Source organism: Hylaeus anthracinus, unplaced genomic scaffold (genome assembly GCF_026225885.1).
Source record: "Hylaeus anthracinus isolate JK02 unplaced genomic scaffold, UHH_iyHylAnth1.0_haploid 11982, whole genome shotgun sequence".
In the NCBI taxonomy this organism is placed as follows: Eukaryota; Metazoa; Arthropoda; class Insecta; order Hymenoptera; family Colletidae; genus Hylaeus; species Hylaeus anthracinus.
In genome coordinates, this window is record NW_026534330.1 from 14,988,978 (window position 1) to 15,003,815 (window position 14,838).

The 14,838-nt window shown below is 36.4% G+C and overlaps 2 protein-coding genes across 2 annotated transcripts in view; both read right to left on the bottom strand.

Moving 5' to 3' along the window:
- Window positions 1-14,838, bottom strand: part of LOC128886433 (uncharacterized) — a 267,121-nt gene that overhangs the window by 213,798 nt on the left and 38,485 nt on the right. The window lies entirely within an intron of this gene.
- On the bottom strand, window positions 4,518-6,601 carry LOC128886292 (uncharacterized). Its single transcript, XM_054141000.1, has 3 exons — window positions 6,445-6,601; window positions 6,328-6,369; window positions 4,518-6,250 (listed from the first exon to the last, which is right to left on the bottom strand). Exon 3 carries the CDS (start codon window positions 5,568-5,570, stop codon window positions 4,518-4,520), a length of 1,053 nt encoding a protein of 350 aa, XP_053996975.1. The 5' UTR covers window positions 5,571-6,250; window positions 6,328-6,369; window positions 6,445-6,601.

Sequence of the window (14,838 nt, forward strand, 5' to 3'; positions counted from 1 at the left end):
ATTTTTGAAGTACGATTTATGGTAGTACCCGACTCGACGATGACGTACAGCGCTTTATTAGGACGTGAATTTATGACGAGACCTGGAATGACTGTTGTTCTTAGTAAAGCAATAAGCATTCATTATGATCGAGAGTATAGAGACGAAATACTAAATATTGAGTCCATAGAAACGAAAGAGAAATTAGATACAGCCATAGAGAATTTCGATGCATCGCTATCCGTTGAAGTTAAGCAAACGTTAATAGAATTATTAAAAAATTATGTAAATTCAGAACGTACAGCTGAACCGGTGGATTATAAATTTCAAATTACACTCGCCGAAAATAGTAAACCCTTTTATTTTTCACCAAGGAGATTGTCGTGGCATGAAAAGACGGAAGTCCGGAAAATTATTCATGATTTGTTGTCCCGAGGAATTATTAGACAGAGCAATTCAGATTTTTGTAGCCCGATTGTTTTAGTGAGGAAAAAAGATAGTAGTTATAGACTTTGTATAGACTATAGAGCGTTGAACAAAATTACGATGAAAGATAGGTATCCTCTTCCGTTGATGGAGGACCAAATTAATAGATTGTCTAACAGTGCCTATTTTACAAATTTAGATTAAAAAGATGGATTTCATCACATTCCTATTTCCGAAGACTCGATAAAATTTACATCTTTTGTCACGCCTGATGGGCAGTTTAAATATTTAAAAATGCCGTTCGGACTCGCAAATGCACCTGCAGCTTTTCAAAGGTTTGTTAATTTAATATTTAGGCCACTGTTGAAATCTGGAAAGGTTTTGCTGTATTTAGATGATATCTTAATCGCCACCAAAAATATTGATGAAAATTTAGAAATTTTAAAAGAGGTTTTGGAACTATTGGGCAGGCATAATTTGGAATTAAAGTTCAGCAAATGTAAATTTCTTAAACGAGAGATTGAGTATTGAGGATACAATATTAATATTAATGGAATCACACCGAATGGGTCGAATGTTAAAGCCATACAAGATTTCCCACAACCTAAGACGGGAAAACAGGTTCAAAGTTTTTTAGGCCTTACTAGCTATTTCAGAAAGTTTGTACCTAATTTCGCTCGAATTGCACAACCATTATACGATTTGGTTAAAAAGGGAATGTCCTTTAAATTTGGAGTCAAAGAATTAGCTGCATTCGAATCGTTACGAAATTTGTTAATAAGCAAACCGATACTAGCTTTTTATAGTCCAATCGCGATTACGGAACTCCATACGGATGTTAGTTCGTACGGGTATGGCGCTGTTTTATTGCAACAACAGAGTGACAAACGTATGCATCCTGTAATGTATTTTAGTAGACGAACGGCAGACACAGAAAACCGTTATCACAGTTATGAGTTAGAGACACTGGCTATAATTTATGCGCTAGAGCGATTTCGCATTTATCTCCAAGGGATACATTTTTCTATAGTAACTGATTGTAACGCGGTAAAATTATCATTAAGTAAAAAGGACATTAACCCTCGCATTAATCGATGGTGTTTAATTTTACAAAATTACGATTATAAGATAGAGCATCGAACAGCTGATCGTATGCGTCACGTGGACGCTCTAAGCCGGAACGTATTAGTAATTGAGCCGTTATCGTTCGAACAGATATTAGTTTATAAACAATTAAAAGATCCTACAATTATGAAACTGCATACAGAACTCGAAGTTTCCGAAAACGCAAAGTTTGAACGACGAAATGGCGTTGTTTATAGAAAATACGGAGATAGAATACTATTTTTTGTACCCCAAGCAATGATTAATAACGTAATTAAGATTTGTCATGACGACGTTAGTCATGTAGGCAAAGAAAAAACGATAGAATTAATTTCTAAGACATACTGGTTTCAGAACATGCACGCTTTAGTCAAAGATTATATTACTAATTGTATTACTTGCCTAACTTATTCAGTTCCAACCGGGAAAATAGAAGGTAAACTTCACATTTATGATAAGGGAACCAAGCCCTTTCAAACAATACATATTGATCATTACGGTCCGCTAGAAAAGGTCGAATATAGTTTCAAACATATCTTTATTGTCATAGATGCATTCACCAAATATGTTATGTTATACGCTGTGAAATCGACTACAGTAAAAGAAGCTATAAATTGTTTAAAGCAATACTTCCATCATTTTGGACCTTGTATGCGTGTAGTGTCAGATAGAGGTAGTTTGTTCACCTCTAGCGATTTTAATGAATTTTTGTCGGAATTGAAAATCCAACATGTTAAAACAGCAACAGCCACACCTAGAAGTAATGGTCAGGTAGAATGTGTCAACAGATTTTTAAAATCCATTTTAGCTAAATTATCTGCAGGAGAATCTTGGGTGAAAGCATTACAGAAAGCGCAGTTTACATTAAATAATACGTATCACAAAGCGATAGGAACCGAACCGAATTCACTTTTGTTTGGTTATCTTCAGCCTGGATTGTCTGATGATGATCTCCGAAAATATTTTCAGGAACTTAGGGAAACTGTTGTACAAAATCGTAAGTTACAGGAATATAATAAAAGCTTATTTGATAAGAAACATAAGAAGTCTCATGCGTATAAAACCGGAGATTATGTCATGATTAAAAATGTTGTTACCACGCCGGGTATAAATCAAAAACTTTTACCGAAATACAAGGGGCTTTACATAGTCGACAAAGTGTTGAGAATGGACAGATATTTAATTAAAGACATAGAAGGATGTCAATTAACTTCGAAGCCGTTTTCTGGGGTTTTTAGTCCAGATAGAAGGAAATTATGGATAGGTGACAATGAATGTGATGTGGAAACAAATTGTCAAGAAGAGAATTTAAATAACGGCATGGTCGAGGACGACCATATGGTCAGGATGGCCGAACTGTAAGAGGTCCGCAGTTGTTTCGACGACAATCAAACGGACTGCAGTTGTTTCAACGACACCGAAATGCGTTCGTGGCAGCCGAGGCAGTTACGTGCGACTGTTCGTCGAACGCACCTCGAGATCGGTCGGAATCTCGCCTTTTACGCTTTAAGTATTCCTTTATGTTGCGCGCGAACCACTTTGGTTTAAATAATAATATATTATAATAGCCCTCTTTACGTGCAGTTTGTTTGAATCCTGTCCCGTGCCTGTTCCCGTTCCCTGACACCTTACAAAATATTAAGCTTAAAAACCTCTCTTCCAAAACAGAGTTTCTCGCAGGAAACACACGGGAGGCGTGGTGTGTCCAAAGACCGCTTTGTAAAAGCTTTAAATGCCAAATAATATCGAGATATAATCTTTTCTTCGTTCAAGCTTACTATTTCGGTATTATCTTTTTGTAATGCTTCAGTCTCTTTCCGAGCTTGCTGTGTTATTCGTCGAAGTCTATCAAGGTCACTATCGTTTAAAGCTTTGTCTAAATTATGTAACAGTTGTTTACAAATGTTCACTATTCTGTATATCATTCTCCTCAAATATCGTAAATGTGGAAAATAAGGCGCCAAAATCTCTAAGGCTAGAAAATTGGACTTACATAATTTAGGGTTTATGTAACAACCATGAGAATGACCAACTTTATCAGTATGCATTTTATTAGAACAGCTACTGATATGGTTGCTCAACATATGTACCTTTCTTAATGAGCATTCCAACAGTTGTTTGAAGAAATCCTGTAAATTATTTAGAATTTCAACATCTTTTGTTTTACATAGATAACTACAACACCATGCTTTTGTTGTATTCTTCGATTTCAATACAGGTAGAACGTTTATAGGTTTCCCTTCCGAATTCAATATAATTGATTCAGTACCGTCGAAAGTATGGTACGAACTTTCTGCAAAATATGATTCTGAAGAAGATATATGTCTGGATTGTCCACACAAAGCATTAAGGGTGCGCAGGACCCAGAGCCAAACTCCGAATTGACTTCAGCGACAGTCGCTGAAAAAATAGGAAACTCCGGGACAAGGACAGAGAGGGTGATACAACAATTGCAGGAGAGACGAGGACAGGGCGATTAGGCTAGCATGATTCTTGCCAAGGATATTGAAACAAAGAAGCAATGTTTTCTCACGATTCTTTTTCTAAAATATTCTTTACATCACTCCATATGCCACTGTAACGCCCGATTTTGCAATTGCGGTCTTGAAACTTTATAAATAATAAAAGTATGGTTTTTGTTTTTCTTATAGAATAAATTTGTTTACAAACACTTTTTCCGAAATCGAGCCTTACAGTGGCATGCGCCAAGGTATAAGGAATATTTTGAAACCAGAATTATTAGAAAATCTTTGCTTCAATATCCTTGACAAGAATCATGCTAGCCTAATCGCCCTGTCCTCGTCTCTCCTGCAGTTGTTGTATCGCCCTCTCTGTCCTTGTCTCGGAGTTTCCTACTTTTTCCGCGACTGTCGCTGAAGTCAACTCGGAGTTTGGCTCTAGGTCCTGTCTAAACATTCTGCTGCACGCGTTAAGGAAATTTCCATTTTTTCTTTACAATCTTTTAAGAGTTTCCTCATTTCCAAAATGTACTTTTATCTAATATGAAATTACCATTTTATTATACGCTCAGCTTCCAATTTACTTTCTTCTCGGGACGGCATTCTAATCATTTTTGTAAGTTTTCTAATATACATTTCTTTGTGATTTTTGGTTGTTATATTGTTATTTGTTACAGCAATATAACGATACTTTTTTATTATTCTCAGTGAAGCACGACGCTTTGCTACTTTATTATAATCGTCTTCTTTACGTATTTTATCATAGTACATATTCCGCTTTTTGGAGATTACCTCTTTATTTAGATGATAATAATATCTTCGCATTTTGTATATTACTTCCTTATTTTCGTCATAAACTACTTTTGCCTTTTTTATTATACCTACTTTAGTGAGCTGATAATAATTTTTTCGCTTTTCGCATTTCACTTCTTTGTTTATGTCATAATACACTTTTCCCTTTTTAATTATGCTCTCTTTAGTGAGCTGATAATAATTTTTATGCCGTTTTATTATACCTTCTTTGTGTACATTATAATAATTTTTTCCCTTTTCGCTTATCACTTCTTTATATGCGTTATAATAATTACATTTCCCTTTCTTTGCTTTATAAATAGCTTTCCTTTTTAAATTAAATTCCTCTCTATGTCTTTTATAATAATTAGACATGTATTCTGTTCTATTACTTGGTACATGTGCATTGCTGATTTTTGACTGCGAAACGGATGGTAAATTTGTTTGAATTGTACTTGTATGTATGGTGACTTCTTTATCTCTAAATGGTACATTTTTATCATCATTTCCACAAGAGGGATTTTTATTAATTGCACTACTACTTGCAGATTCATATTCATGCACACAACGTGATAATTGTTGATGATTCTGAATGCGTGGAAAATGTTCTATACGGTTAGATTTAAACATTTTGATCAAATGTTGACGCATCAACGCATGATTGTACGTTACTTTGTCTGGTGATATATTGAATAATAATGAAACTGCAAATCCAATCGCAAAAACTCCGCAATCGCGACTGTTAAGTTGAGCTTGCACATGAGGAAATTCAATTAATTTTTCGTTAATTTTGCCGTCATGTTTTTTCATAAACGGATATAACTTTTCAATATAAATCTTATGATGATTATGCAACTTTTTATAATTAAGGGAATCATAAATATAAAGTTTTTTTTCGTCATATTTATAAAAGTTACAAACCCAGTGTCCCCCTGTATTGGTTTCGAAATTATCGCATTGATGCAAAATCTGTATGTGATCCTGATTTTCAGAAACTGGTTAAATTGTATCGGGGCACTGAACTCTCCACGTCTCGCGTGGTCTATAATTAGAATTAGCTCGTAATAATGAATGAAAATATTCTATATGATCATCTGTTAACCATTCCCCTTCAATTATAATTTGCATATTATTAAAATTGAGCGATAAGATATTAATAATATTATTAATGATACAGATGTGCAAACGCTATTTTTTTAATAAGCTTTATTTTTTTATTTGTAGTATACTCGAAACGCGGCGCAATGCAGTCTATCGAGTGGTGTTATAAGATATAAGATAAGGCATATGACACAGGCGTTCTAATGTGTTTTTAATGAACTTTATTTTTTATAATACGCTATACTCGAAATACGGTGCAATGCAGCCTATCGAGTGATATTATAAGAGTATATGATTTATTTTTTATTATATGTTATACTCGAAACACGGCGCAATGCAGGCTATCGAGTGTATTTCACTTAGTTGAATTTGAATATTCAATCAATAACCTAAAATAAAAAACAAATTTTTAATAAACACGAATATCATACATATTATTATATTATTAAATTTAAAAGTCACTTACCAAATTTAATCCTGCTAAAGGATTTGAGACCAAAACGATAACCTAAAATAAAAAACAAGAAATTTATAGTAACCACTAATATCATACATATTATTAGTAAATGTAAACGTCACTTACCAAATGTAATGCTTCCAAATGGTTTGATAATAAAAAGATAACCAATCCTTACAAAGGACTTGGTATTAAAACGAATTCTTGCAACAAAAGTAAATAACGTATAAGAATACAATGTTACTAGACTCTTCTCCCAGTCGCACATGCGCGTCGAAAAAAGTTGAACGGGCAGTATTCTAGTTATTCTATTTATATTCTAAGACGCATGGTTCTCAATTCATTACTCTTGCCTTTTTCTTCACCGGCGACTAAGTGCGTCAGGTTTTATTATATATTATATTTATATTTCTAGTAGTCGATTCTGCTATTGTATACTGTGATTGGTCGCTAGCGCGTCTTTAGATTGGGACCACACATCGCTAATTATAACTATAGTACTGCAATGGTTGCCAACTTGGGGAGTTTGACTCTAGATTAGGTAAAAAATGTATGAGCTGGGATTATTTTAAAGGGACTTTTGGAGGACAAATTTTTGAAATGAATTTGTTTAGGGGTTTTCAATGGCGGTAAACCTGACAATATGAGTACACTATCATTATTTTGCGTTTTAAAATAATTCTTATTCATCGACACGACCTTGCCTGGCCACGCTAAGCATTTGACTTCCAGATCGCGAACATCTAGACCCTGTATGGGTAACATCCAGCCCGCGGGCCGTATGCGGTCGTTTTAAAATATTGCACGAAAAATAAGTAATTTTTGATTATTTACTATTACTTTTTACATTATCTTGAATACAACAAAATTTACAAAGATAATTTGCATAGCGAATGACTTTAAATAATTTTTATATTACATGTGTTATGCTATCACGAGAACTTAGCTTTGTAGGGACCTACATATAGTTATAGGTTCAAGCAGCGTTACCAACCTAAGCTAGAGAGGTTCGTTAGCGTGGTTAGCATCGCGACACGTGCTCGTCTGATTAAGAGAAAATAAAGAAAAGAAAACCCAAAAAGCTGTGTTCTATATACGAGTACGAGATTACCTTTCCCCGGCAAAAGTAATTGTTCCATAAAAGTTTAGGCGTAAAAATACGCTACATAACAAATTGGTGCCGAAACCCTGGATGGAAGATAAAGGAACAATGTCGACGTCGGGAGAACAAAAGGTTTCTCCTGTAGAAGTCCAGGCTAGCGACTTTAAATGTACAACTGGTTGCCCCAGTTTTGGAAAAACGAACCAAAGTTATGGTCTTCGATGTTAGAGAAAGAATTTACGGCATATCGTATCACAGCAGATGCTGTAAAAGCAGCTGCGGTAGTCCGAAATCTTGATTCCGCGACAATGAAAGTCGTAGCAGATATTTTGGATGCTACAACAGCAGGTGACGCTTATATTGCATTAAAAGAAGCGTTGATCACTCGATTAGCGGCATCTGAAGAAGCTCAGTTAAAACAGTTGCTTACGGGTCTTGAATTACAAGGTAAGCAACAGGGTTTTAAAAACCCTCTGGTTACAAAGGTTACCGAAACAAATCCAAGAAGTATTAGTGGTCTTGGAAGACGTCGAATTAGACAAATTGGCCAAATTAGCTGATAAAACAATGGAATGGATTGGACAACCGGAATTGGCTATCGTATCAGAACCTGAGAGACCATCTAGAAGAGATCAACATGAACAAAAAAGCGAATTGGCAGAGTTAACACAACGTATGGCCTGTCTGGAAGCGTTTATTACAGATCTTACAAAAGGGCCAAGTCACCACATTGGCGTCGAAATCGTTCTGCATCTAGGAGCCGGAATACTAATGGTAAATGCTATTTTCATAATGTAGAAAACAGGAAAACTAAGATCACCGTCCCTACTCGAGGCGGAACAGGACGGTGTAATTAAACAAACGCGCCTCATGGTTATTGATCAAAGATCAGGCATCAAGTTTCTAATAGATACAGGAGCTGATATATCTGTAATACCAAAAAGGTTTGGAGACAAAAGAAACATAGATCCTGAATTTTGTTTGTATGCAGCAAATGGTTCGACAATTAATACCTATGGCGAAAGGACACTGACGCTAGATTCAGATTTACGCAGAGAATTTCTTTGGAAGTTTGTCGTGGCCAAGACTACTAAAGCCATATTAGGCGCAGATTTTTTGGGACATTTCAACTTACTTGTGGACATAGAACACAAGAGGTTAGTAGACGATCAAACTTTATTACGTACTAAAGGAAAAATGACTGATTCACAGCATACAACCATTACAACGGTGAGCAAAGTGTTGTTACGGGGAATTGCTAAAGGAGTTTCCAAAACTAACCAAGACGTCCTATGATGACAGTGTGAAACATCAAGTACAACATTATATTGTGAAGAAAGGACCACCGATTGCAGAAAGACCAAGACGTCTCACGCCGGAAAAGTTGAAAGCAGCTAAGGTAGAATTTAATTTTTTATTAAAACAAGGAGTCTGTCAGGAATCAAAGAGCGAATGGGCAAGTCCACTCCATATTCGAAAAAAAACAGGTGATTGGAGGCTATGCGGAGATTATCGCGAATTAAATAGCAGAACTCAGCCGACAGATACCCTTTACCTCATATTCATGACATCACGCAACAATTAGAAGGTACAAAAATTTATACGGTACTGGATTTAACGTGTGCGTATTATCACATACCCATAGCAAATGAAAATCGACGCAAAACAGCGGTGATCACACCTTTCGGTTTATTTGAATTCCGTAAAATGCCATTTGGGCTCAAGAATGCTGCTCAGTCGTTCCAACGATTCATGGATACAGTATTAAGAGACTTACCTTTCGCACGTTGTTATATTGACGATATTTTGGTGGCATCCGGTTCTGAAGAAGAACATAGACAACATTTACGCGTGCTTTTCAAAAGATTGCAAGAATATGGTCTAACTGTAAATATAAAAAGATGTATATTCGCAAAGGATAGTGTTAGGTTTCTTGGTTATGAAGTAAGCCAACATGGTGTGGCACCGTTGACAGAACGGGTCAAAACAATCCAGGAGTATTCAAAACCTAGAACAATCAACGATTTGAGGAGATTCCTAGGAATTCTTAATTTCTATAGAAGGTTCATACCCAATGCCGCGGAAGCACAAGCACCTCTACATGCTAAGTTAGTCGGAGCAAAGAAAAATGATAAAAGGCTGGTCAAATGGACGAAAGAAACTGAGCTAGCTTTCGAGGAATGTAAAAAGCAAATAGCTAAAGCCTCGTTACTGCATTATCCCAAAGATAATGCTAAATTAGCGCTGACAACAAACGCGTCAGACCTAGCAATCGGAGCAGTAGTGGAGCAGTAGGAAAATGGACAATGGAAACCACTAAGATTCTTTTCAAGAAAGTTGGACAAAACACAAAAGAAATACAGTGCATATGACCGAGAGCTACTAGCCATTTATAAAAGCATAAAGTTCTTCAGGAATCTTTTGGAAGGAAGAGATATCATTATACGCACCGACCATAAATCACTTACAACAGCATTTAAACAACGATCAGACAAAGCTACCGCACGACAACTCAGGCATTTAGACTTCATAGGACAATTTTCTACCAATATAATACATATATCAGGTCAATATAATCAAGTGGCAAATGCTCTTTCCCGAATAGAGCAAGTGGATATGCCTGTTTAGTATCGACAGAAGAGCTCGTTACAGAGCAAGCAAAAGATGAGGAATTACAACAAATTTTACAGGAAATTATACCACATTTAAAATTACAAAGGATACAGGTTGAAGAAAAAAAGACTCAATTGTATTATGATTTAAAAGGCAATAATATACGTCCTTATGTGCCTAAGAGTCTACGCAGAAGAATATTTAATTCCGTCCATAATTTGGCACACCCAAGCAATAGATCCACAAAAAGGCTCATAGCAAAAAGTTTCGTGTGGCCAAAAATGAATACAGACATTAGAAACTGGTGTACAATATGTATTGCCTGTCAAAAAAGCAAAATTCATAGGCATAATAAAATAGTTCCAGAAAATATAGATATTCCTAAAGGACGTTTCGAGCACGTACATATGGACATAGTGGGACCATTACCTCAATCCAAGGGTTTCACATATTGTCTAACGATGATCGATCGATTTACCAGATGGCCAGAAGCAGTTCCTATTAAAAATATCATGGCAGATACAGTTGCATCAGCTTTGTATACAGTTTGGATAGCCAGATTTGGAGCACCGTTAACTATCACAACCGATAGAGGTACGCAATTTGAATCTCAGCTATTTGACTCATTAATGAAACTTATAGGTTGTACGAGAACTCGTACTTCAGTGTACCACCCAGCTTCCAATGGCATAATAGAACGATGCCATCGTTCACTGAAAGCAGCCATAATGTGCTAAGGAACTAAGGACTGGGTGGAAATTTTACCTACAGTATTATTGGGATTAAGGACGAGTTACAAGGAAGATATAAAAGCGTCAGCCGCGGAAATGTTATACGGCGTTACGCTCAGACTGCCAGGAGAGTTTTTCTTAAGCGAAGAAGTAATTAATGATCCGAACCATTACATTGAGAAATTCAGAGAGCATATCAGGAAAATACGTTCAGCACCAACCGCACATCACAAAATTGTAAAGCCATTTGTTCATAAAACTCTACATGCATGTTCACATGTCTTCGTCAGGGTAGACGCAAGCAGGAAGCCTTTGGAAGCACCATACGAAGGGCCTTACACGGTATTAAACAGAATTTCGGAACATGTATTTAAAATTGATTACAAAGGAGTACCAACAAATATTTCAACAGAAAAACTCAAACCAGCATTTGTTGAAATTTCACAGGAAGAACTTGACGCAAATAGGCAAGTGCAATTAAGAACGTACAAAGGACCAAAGACTGTTAGATTTAAGTTGTACCAATTGTTATATTTTATTAGGATAAGTTAGTTTAGTCACAATGTTATTTACAAATATTCGCAAATTGATGTCAGTATTGTTAAAGACTTGAAGGGGGGTAATGTAGGGACTTACATATAGTCATAGGTTCAAGCAGCGTTACCAACCTAAGCTAGAGAGATTCGTTAGCGTGGTTAGCTTCGCGACACGTGCTCGTCTGATTAAGAGAAAATAAAGAAAAGAAAACCCAAAAAACTGTGTTCTATATACGAGTACGAGATTACCTTTTCCCGGCAAAAGTAATTGTTCCATAAAAGTTTAGGCGTAGAAATACGCTACAGCTTCATGGCATGTAGCGCCACAACGCGGAATAGCTTAAACACTACCGCATGTAGTATATATTTATATTCAAATTAGGAGCGGAATTCAAATGGATTAACGCGTTGAATCAACGAACCGCCACGTACATTATTAAAACATTCGACGTGGGTGATCAAGCGTGGGAAAGTCGAAAGTCAGGAGAGAAAAGGGAACGTTCGCTGAAAATACTTGATAGATTTATTATAGGCCGCGTCGAATCGCCGTTTCCGTTGGAATGCATTTCTTTAGAATTCGAGTCGAGTTAGCTTTTGTTCCAGCTCGTAGGATCCTTGAAAATAAACTCGCGCTGTACCTCGGTTCGTGTTTCCGGCGACTTCTTCAAGAGAGTAATAAATTTTCTTAAGGGTTACTGTGTCTCGGTGGCGCGTTTTCCCTTTTTACATGTAGTCTTGTATAAACATGGCCGCGCGACTCCCACCTCCACCCGACTTGGGGGTGGATCCAAGATCGATGAAGATCACCGATAGAAGGAGTAGAGCGCAACTCCCAATTGGACCAAGACAACCCGAAGGGAGGATCGGGAATCTTCCGGAGAAGGGAGAGAAGCAGCAGATCGAGCGAAGATTTTTCTAAAGAGATCAATCGTAATCGAACCTCTGGGAACGAACTACGAAACGATTTTTAAACCAAACGAGTCGACCGAATAAACGTCTTTGCTTTCTCCTAAAAGTATTTCGAAGTTTATTTCACACGCCTCTCCGGGCAGAGCGGTTCCAGCGCTCCACGGTCACCTTACCCACGTCAGAAAATTCCGCAACACATGTATATAGTACTTTGTATAGAGTCCGTGGTGCGTGAAGCTGCTTATTACGCTGAACGTATTGAACATTGAACTGTAATCACAACATTGTAAAAAAATAAATAAATTAGCAAGAAAAAAGTATTTTAATATAAATATTTATTCAAACATGAATGTATTTATTTAGTAAATATGTTGAATTAATTGTTTCTTAATTTTTGTTGAGAAACTATGAGGATATGCTCCTTGACGACGGTAATTTTTAATTATTATTAACGATAAACATACAAATGGAAAAACTAAATTTTAAAGATTTCTATACTTGTCAAATTTATTTGATTAGAAATTTCGCTGTCACCGTCTCAGCCGCCCCTGCCAACATCGGTGTTCTCGCAGCCGCCCCTGCCACCCGTGCTGCTCCAAACGCTACCGCAGGCAGGGCCTACCCCGCCGCAATCGGAGGCACGGCCACCACGCCGCAACCCCAAGAACAGCCTCCGCCACCGCCTCCGCCTCCGCCAACAAACGGTAAATACATAATACACCATGGATGACCACGGCAGCCCTATACGACTCTTTTTGACCACCCCAATTATAAAGATTCTTTGATGTTTGCTGACGAGCTTCGAACGTGTAGAAGAATAGCGAATAAAGAAGAGGACGGATCGAAAACATCAGGGCATGTCGGTGAGACAACTTAATGCAACGGTGAAACTTTTTTATTATTAACCTTTTTGTTGTAAAACTTTTATCATCATATTCCTCGCTTTTTTCTGATTAAAATGAAACCAAACACGATATAATTCTGACGATATTTACCATGCATCTTTTTTTAGTTAGGGTTCTAAGATATATGACACATAATAAGTTGTTACAAGTAAATATGTTGCGAATTACGTCGTGTTTGACCTCATTTTAATCAGAAAAACTCAGGAATATGGCGGTGAAAGTTTTATAAAAAAGATTCACCGTTGTATTATGTTGTTGCATTAAGTTCTCCGTCTTCTTCTTTATTCGCTGTTCTTCTCTACGTTCGAAGCTCGTCGGCAAACATAGAGAATATACATATGATCATGTTACATTGCTTGGCGACCGAAATCCTAGAAGGGAACCCCCCATTGGTGGAGATGGTTTCTGTGCGTTCATGGTAAACAAATTTGTACATTTATGGAGACTTTACTTTAATTAAAGAAAACATTTTACCAATAATTTTATTTTTTTTCTCACTACAAAACACGTAGCTCGCCATGCTAGGAGCGGAAGAAGTAAGCGGGCCGAGCTCATGCGGTGGTCTATGTTAAAGGCCCTTCGCACGCAGAGATCGACTTTACAGGCTCAAGCGAGCACGCTAGAAGAGTTCCTGCGAACATCTTTCGGCGGACGGGGCCGCGGCCGCGGCAACCAATTCCGAGGCCGCGGCGGACAGCGCGGGCGTGCTAGAGACGCTGAAATGTAATATTATTGAAATTTAATATTATTTATTTCCTTATGTTTTATTATATATTATATTTTATATTATATATTTTTTATATATTATCATTAAAAATATAAAAAAAAATATTTTCATTTTAATGTTTCATTATATTATTTTAGTTATATTTTGATATTTTATTATATATTTACTAATATTTTATTGTACCGGGTGGTTCACGAAAAACAAAACACCTAATTATCTCAGTTCGGCTTAAAAATATAAGAAAATATTAGAGGAAAAAGTTGTACTGTTTAAGGGGGCAAATATGACGATATAACAAAAATTTCAGAATTTTGTAATTTTCAAGGTTTTTTGAAGGTCGGTAATTTTTGGATTACATCCTATATTTTCAACATCATAAGATTGTAGCTGACGTCAAGACGAGTACAACGATGTGTTACACTATGACCTTCAAATGACCTAACATATTCTTCTATCTTTAAGTCGAACTGAGATACTTAGGTGTTCTGTTTCTCGTGAATCACCCGGTATATTTTATATTCTGTAATTCTATAATCTTTTAATGGGTGTCTCACGTCTTTTTACGAAGATAATTTGTACAGTAAGTCTCATTGCAAGAAATTTATTAAAGAAAAGATGTAATCACTTTATCAGTAACATTTAAATGCAACAAGACTTTCTGTCATGTGTCGTGCGTACTTTTGACGATTTAAAGAACTAAATCTGACCTCTCTTATTCTACATATATTATTGTAATACAATAAATTATGTGTTACAAATAGTGAATCTCCGTTCATTTTCTCATTATTTAAATTTCTTGCAAAAAAACTTTCTGCCATGTATTGTGTGTACTTTTGAAAATTCTAAAGACTGAAACTGATATTGCAATACGATAAATTGTGCGTTACAAATAGTGGATTTCTTTTTTCATTTCTTGCTTTATCCTTAACACTCGAATTTCTTGCAACAAGACTTTCTGCCACGCGTTCTGTGTACTCCTGAACTCTATTCTAATACA

Coding starts and splice junctions, on each gene's coding strand:
- LOC128886292 (XM_054141000.1), bottom strand. CDS start 5,570: ATGAAAAAACATGACGGCAAAATTAACGAAAAATTAATTGAATTTCCT.